Genomic DNA, 7,273 nt, shown 5'->3' with positions numbered 1-7,273 from the left:
TTGTAAAAACCTGTGCATACTGAAGCGCCTATGATCATCATGGCGATGGTGATGACGGCCCCGACGATGCTCTCGATCGTCCTGATCACCCCAGCATCCACCTACGCTACTATGGCTACTTTTGTCACCATGTCCCGCTGATGATCAAAGGATTAAACCCAATTTCAACAATCTAGATCTCAAGATTACTATGCATGTTCTAATACCATAAATGTAGTGACCCGCACCGTGATCACCTACTAATCAGAAGCTTAAGCATGCATTTAACTAAATTAAATATAAGCAGAGAAATAACAGCGAAAAATCTTAAGGATAAATAATTCCAAGATAAATAAATCTTGATACAACCAAATCGAATATACCGAATAAAATCTTAATCTAGAAATCCACTGATGACCCTTGCTACCAAGCCCTGGTCACCGATCAACTACTGATCTCGTTCCTGGTCCACCTGCAAAACCTTCTACGTCGAATGGGGTGTCCGAGATAAAAACAGGGATGTGAGCGCTTACGTCCAGTACGTAAAGTATTGAATATACAGGTCTATATGATGCATGCAACATGAACTATGAATGCTCTGGGTAACTGGGATCATATCTGGAAAATCATGCTCAGTACACAGGCGCCTCCAATATGTGCACGCTGCTCCGAAGATCCAGTGGGTGCCACACATACTGAACCCGATCTTGGACTATCACCATCTTGGGTAAACCGCACACGCTGCCCCGTCGGTCCAGTGGGTGTCACACGGTACCTGATCGTATAATAACAATAACCCTAGGGCTGAGCGACCCTAGAACAACTGGCTATCTCAAAAGGATAACAGGCTCAACATGGTATGCAAATGTCGCATACAAATCATGAACAGTAAATCATGCATATCATGACAGATAATAATGCAACACATAATTATGCAACACATAAACATGTATATTCAGCTGACTATCTCAGTTTGTACTTACGTATCTTAGTTCTACCAGGCAAGCTACACCAGCTCTAATGTCCAAACCTATAGTACGCACTACAATGCAAAGTACTCATGCATTATAATATTATTCTAAAAGCCTTTAATACGCTATATCATACTCCCTATTTATTATAAGGAGCCAGAGTTATACCTGAGTCCGTCGTCAGCCCACTGATGACGATTGCCCCAGAACTTGGGCACTGCTCCGCGGTAAGCCTGGAGCGCCTCTCCAACCTCCGGACCAAGCCTAGGAAGGCTAAAAATCACCTAAAACACCTAGACTACACCTAAAATGAGAGGGAAAGAATGATTTGTGGTGCAAAATGAGGCCCTCAAATGGCCTATTTATAGAGCACAATCGGAAGCTCCGTTGTGTTGCATGTGGCTACGTGTACAATTTTCATCGCCACGTCTTCAGACAGCACATCGAAAGCTCCGTTGCTGCATTGGAACTTCCGTTCGTACCGGCAGCTCCGATCTGCACAACGGTGGCTCCGAAGTGAACACCCTTTCCTTTACTGTTTTTGGACTCCCGGGACCTACCCTACCATTTTCGGACGTTCTGGATCTGATTTTCCACTTATTTTCACCATATAAGGACTCCTTAAACATGTTTTGACATTTTTAAAATTATATGTCACTTTCTAAATGTTTAAAATCACTTAATCTTGTAAAATGAAACTGGGCTACTACAAAGCGCCTCTCCTACATACGTTATCTTCATCTCATAAGAATTTTGTGCTTACTGTTTCCTCCCAATATGAACCTCAATTCTTTCATCAAGCTGTAAAAATTCCTGCTTGGAGGGCTGCCATGCAAGAGGAACTTGATGCTATGGAATCCAATCACACCTGGTCTGTGGTACCATTACCTTTGAGAAAATATTCCATCGCCTGTTGATGGGTTTATAAAGTAAAATATGCAGCGGATGGATCAGTCAATCGTCAAAAGGCTCGTTTGGTTTCCAAGGGATATACTCAACAAGAAGGTGTTGATTTATTCAAAACTTTTTCTCCAGTTGCTAAGTTGGCCACTGTCAAAGTTTTACTTGCATTAACGGCAAATCATATTTGGGATCTTGCTCAGTTAGATGTTAATAATGCTTTTCTTAATGGTGATCTCACTGAAGAAGTCTACATGGATCTTTCTCTTGGATACTCTGTCTCAAATCAGAAAGCTTCATCATTCAGAAATTGGTTTGTCGGTTACATAAATCAATTTATGGTCTTCGTCAAGCATCCCTCCAATGGTATACAAAGTTCTCCACATTCTTACTTGAATCCAACTTTACACAATCCCAAGCAGACTACACATTATTCATCAGAGGCTCAGGGTCTTCATTCTTAGCATTACTTGTATATGTTGATGATATTATCATTGTTGGGCCATCGTTTGATGTTATTCATAATTTCAAATCTGAACTTCAAAGCCGATTCAAGATTAAGGATCTTGGTCATCCTAAGTATTTTCTTGGTCCTAAGATTGCACGGTCAGCAAAAGGAATCTTCTTATCTCAGCGCAATTACACTCTCAATTTGTTAAATGATACATGTTTCTTGGGTAGCAAACCAGCCACTACACCTATGGATTCTCGAGCTCTATTGACTTTGTCTGAGGGTGATTTACTTCAAGACATCACTCAATATCGCAGGTTCATAGGAAAACTCTTATATTTAACTCTTTCCAGGCCTGATCATGTTTTCTGTCCATAAATTAAGCCAATATGTTGTTACACCCCGCACTACTCACTTGAAGGCAATTCATCAGTTGCTACGATACCTCAAATCAACTCCTGGACAAGGCATATTCTTCCCAACCAATTCATTTTCTCATTTGCGTGCATTTTCTGATGCTGATTGGGCAACATGTCCAGACACAAAAAGATCAGTTACAGGGTTTTGTGCATTTCTTGGTGATGCACTCATCTCATGGAAAACAAAAAAACAAGTGACAATATCCAAATCGTCCACTGAAGCTGAATATCGCGCCTTAGCAAGTACCACAAGTGAAATACTATGGCTTCTCTAGCTTCTCAAGGATTTCCAGGTTGCTTCTCCCACACCAGTCAGCATTTTTTGTGACAACCAATCATCTATACACCTTGCCAACAATCCGATTTTTCATGAGCGGACCAAATACATCGAGATTGATTGTCATTTTATTCGAAGTAAACTCACTGATGGGATCATCAAACTCATGCCTATTCGTTCCCACCTTCAACTTGCAGACATGTTTACAAAGCCGCTTCCTCATTCCACATTGTCTTCATTGTTGTCCAAGATGTCCATCACGAACATATATCTCCATCTTGAGGGGGAAATATTAGAATATAAATTCATATTGATAATTGTAATTAAAACTTTAAAAGTCAATTTAATAGTTAGTTAGCTCGTTAAATAGTAGTTACAATCTTTTGTATAAAAACTTATCAGAAGTTTCTGATTCAATTCAATTCACTTTCACAAATTGTAATAGCATGTGTATCTCGTGTAAATGCGTGTTTTATATATTTATTTTAAATTATATAATTGCGACAAATTGAGTGACATAAGAGTACATGTTACATTAAATCGAGTGAAAGTCATCGAGTGCAACATCTATCATCCATTATATTGGACAAAGAACCTACATACACTTTTGTGTAGGACTTTTTTATAGGTCTCATGTCCAATGCCTGGTAGCATGCTGATCTAACATTTCATATATTTGAAATCTTTTAGATTTCAATCTTAATCCATTTTTTATGATTATGATTTTTTGTGAGATGAGTTCAAGTTCTATATTCGTGATATAAGTCACCTTAGTCTATATATGTACGTATAAAAAAGTAATATTTTTTGTATGAAAACATAATATTTTCCATTAATCGGATCAAAAATCCATTTTACAAAATTGAAATGTGAGAAGGTGTCATATATGCTTCTGTGATTCTTTATTAAAATGATGTATATGAGAGTTGATGGGTTACACCTAAAAAATCAACTGGGTCTGAGCCCAATCATGAAGGTCCACTCCAAATATTCTTTTGGCCCAAGTTTATATAAATATTATATATATTTAAATCAAGCAGGCCCTGAATTCTACAAAATCCCATAAAAGGCTTAAGCCCGTGAAACTCTCCGAATATCTATAAATAGTTCAAGTCACCTCATTATTAAGGTACACACTTTCTTAAGCACTATATCGCTCTACTCTTGATTATTATTCCTTGAGTAATTTAGGTAGATTCAAGTAGTTTTTTTGCGCGAGATAAGCAAGTCTCGGATCAATGTTCAAGTCCGGTGTAAACTAAATTTTCACAAATATTTAATGCATTCAAATTTGATTAGAATTACGAAAGATCTCCACCGGGAACATACGAGGATTCGTTGATACTCCGGAATTGGCGGAAGCAACGTGTCAACTGAAGATAACTCATTTTTTTAAAGTATTATAAAATATGATAAATATCAAGAATCAATCTGAAAGAATTGACAGCAAAAGATGTAGTTGCTCAGTACCTAGAAACCCGTAAGCGCAAAAGCACCAAGAAAAAGGCTCAGACTGAAGGCTCGTCATCTCTTCACCCTAATAACGAAGACCCAAATAAAGATAAGTCTAAAGTGAATGATAAAGATCAAGTGGGGACCAAGAAAAATACTACTAAAAAAGACGGTGAAGCAAGTGTTCACACAGTTCATGACACCTCTGGCGAAAACAAGATCACTAATCCAACTCGAAAGGATGGATCTCGCACACATGTAACTGAAGAGAATATGTCCGCAGTTTTTTCGTCACGTCGAAGCCCCTTCAAGAGTCTTAATACATGAACTCATTTGAGATCAATCAAATACTCTCGTCCAAAAGAAGCCTAATAAAAAATGATTTTATAAGAATCTAATCAATTCCAACTTCAGTTGCGGAAATGCATATGAATTTTTTAGTAGTAATTGTAACATTTGTTTATTTTTAAATAACCTAGCTCTCTACTAATTAATGGAAAACATTGAAAACAAGTACTCTATGCACTCGCTTGTACATTTCATTTTATAACTTAATAAACTTCTATAATTAGTTGGATTTATATTATAAAATAAGACAATATTATAATTATCAAAATTTATAAAGATATATTTGGCAAAGTATTAAATGCATAAATGTAAATCACAAAATTCTTATGAAACGATTTCATAGTTAATTTTATGACACATATTTCCATTGGATTGAACTCCCAAAAAAAAACATTATTTTTTTATATTAAAAATATTACTTTTTATTGTAAATATTAAATCGACGGTCTTACAAAATTTACTGATAAATTTGATACTTAAAAAAAAAAGGCAACATGACACCAAGTTGTTTCTCTCTATCACATGGATAAAATTACCGAAGCCAATTTTATAAATCTCTTCCATCAATATCGGAAACACGATAACATTAATGAACATTTGAAACACTATATAAATTTGGTCGAGTAAGGATTCTTATCAAACTCTATTGGAAAAAGCCATGACATCCTCAAAATAAAATGCATATCAAAGTATTGTGAGGCTACAACTTCTTCCATCAATCGCCTTAAATAAACAACAAAAGATCCAAAAATATCAAACAAAAGAAACTATAACATCTGTAAGTATGAATGATCCAATCTTCTAACTCTCAACTTTTTATTCTTCAGTTGTCATGACCAGAATAAACAGCTAACTTCTCATACCATAACGAAAATCGAGAATGACTTCATTGAGTATCTGTTGATCCTGAATGAAGAGTCAGGGATTCCAAAACCGGCTCACTCTCTTCATTTGCGGATTCCATGCGAAAAGATTTACAACTGAAGTAGAAAACGGTGCTATTCATCGAGTCTATTAACACCACGAAAGAATACATTATGACAAGAAGAGGCCCTTCCCATATCCTGGAAGAGCCATCTCCATAGCTCAAAGTCTTCACTCTGTGCTCGAACAGACCCTCCACAAACGCCATTCCAATCGTCGATCCAAGAAATATCAGAAGACCAACTTGAGTTTGCCCCTTGATTAATGAACCAGACCTTAACAAAGCCTGTGGCCCCAAAACATCCTCCAAAACAGAGATCACAACCGCAATGTTGCAGATGATGATAGCATTCGCCAAAGTGACCGAGAATATCAATCCTATTACCATAGCAGGATACAGAATCAAGTCTGGTGGGAATCCCATTACAGAAAACACGCTGCTCACTACGACTAACAGAACGAGGAACAACGTGACGCAGCCAGATATTACACCACATACCCACAGATATGTGATCAAAATACGCTTCCAAATCTTGGAAATGATCACATAAAACTTCGAGGAATCGAACTTTTTCCTCGAATAAGTACAATCAACCGAGTAAACTACAGCTGCTTTCGACAAAAGCGACAATGTGGCGAATAATGGGAAGCACATTGTCGCAGAAACGACGGATTCCGACAACTTTTGGCACGACTGTTTGATAAAAGGCTTGATAGGGAGTCCACTAGAATTTGCAACAAGCAATAGTCTTAAAGTCAGTCTCTTAACAAGGGATTGATCTATAAACACGTTCGACAAAAGCACAGCTGAAACAGGACAAATTAACACTGCTGCAATGGCCATGAAACCGGACAAATTATACCGCAGAATCCTCACCGTTTCCCTTAAAATCTCCAGTGCACTCATGGAGTGAAAATGGTGATCCGATCGAACATTGTTTTCAGTCTCCAAATCCAAAATTTGAAGATCCGGCCCTCCATGACCTTCAATTTTCTCTCTGTTTATCGAATTTATGCCGTGCCTGGGACTTAGCCCATTCGACACCTCCATTTTTCAGAATTCTTGCTTTCTCTACAATCCCAACGAAATCAATTCAACCAATCACCCTCCAAACAAGCCTTTCTTCAAAGTCACACTCACATTAATGCATGAAGGAAAAAACTACCATTCAGATCTGACCTACAAGCACCTAAATCATACCTCCGAAAGAACACGGCGCAGGCCATTGAATCCTAAAAATTTCAGACGAAACTACACATTTCAACAACAACCCACAAAGCCAATATGATTTAATAGATCAGTGACATCATGAAACACGAGGAAGACGGGACCTTGACGTGAAAAATGAGCCGAACACACGAGAAAAGCTGGGTGCAGGTGAGAGTCGCGCAAGCATAAAGCAATTACAATAGGATTAATAATGTGAAGAATCAAAGAAATCTGTGAAGAGGGCGAAGTGTAGGACTTTTTCTTGATTTTGAGGCGTGAAAAGTGAGAAAATTGTCGGAGTTTGGAATTTTTGGCATCTTTACGTTAAGGCTGGAGGAGTGA

The 7,273-nt window shown here is 37.7% G+C and overlaps 1 protein-coding gene across 1 annotated transcript; it reads right to left on the bottom strand.

The window, feature by feature from the left end:
• Positions 1–5,490: 5,490 nt before the first annotated feature.
• On the bottom strand, positions 5,491–7,273 carry LOC140872205 (uncharacterized). The gene has a single exon (XM_073274999.1). The coding sequence runs from the start codon at positions 6,770–6,772 to the stop codon at positions 5,684–5,686; it is 1,089 nt and encodes a 362-aa protein (XP_073131100.1). The 5' UTR covers positions 6,773–7,273; the 3' UTR covers positions 5,491–5,683.

This window comes from Henckelia pumila, unplaced genomic scaffold, assembly GCF_033568475.1.
Source record: "Henckelia pumila isolate YLH828 unplaced genomic scaffold, ASM3356847v2 CTG_461:::fragment_3, whole genome shotgun sequence".
In the NCBI taxonomy this organism is placed as follows: Eukaryota; Viridiplantae; Streptophyta; class Magnoliopsida; order Lamiales; family Gesneriaceae; genus Henckelia; species Henckelia pumila.
Note: the sequence above shows the minus strand (reverse complement) of the source record. Positions and strands in the feature narration are given on the sequence as shown.

Bases quoted from the DNA above. Each gene is read 5' to 3' on its own strand.
- LOC140872205 (XM_073274999.1), bottom strand. From the start codon at position 6,772: ATGGAGGTGTCGAATGGGCTAAGTCCCAGGCACGGCATAAATTCGATA.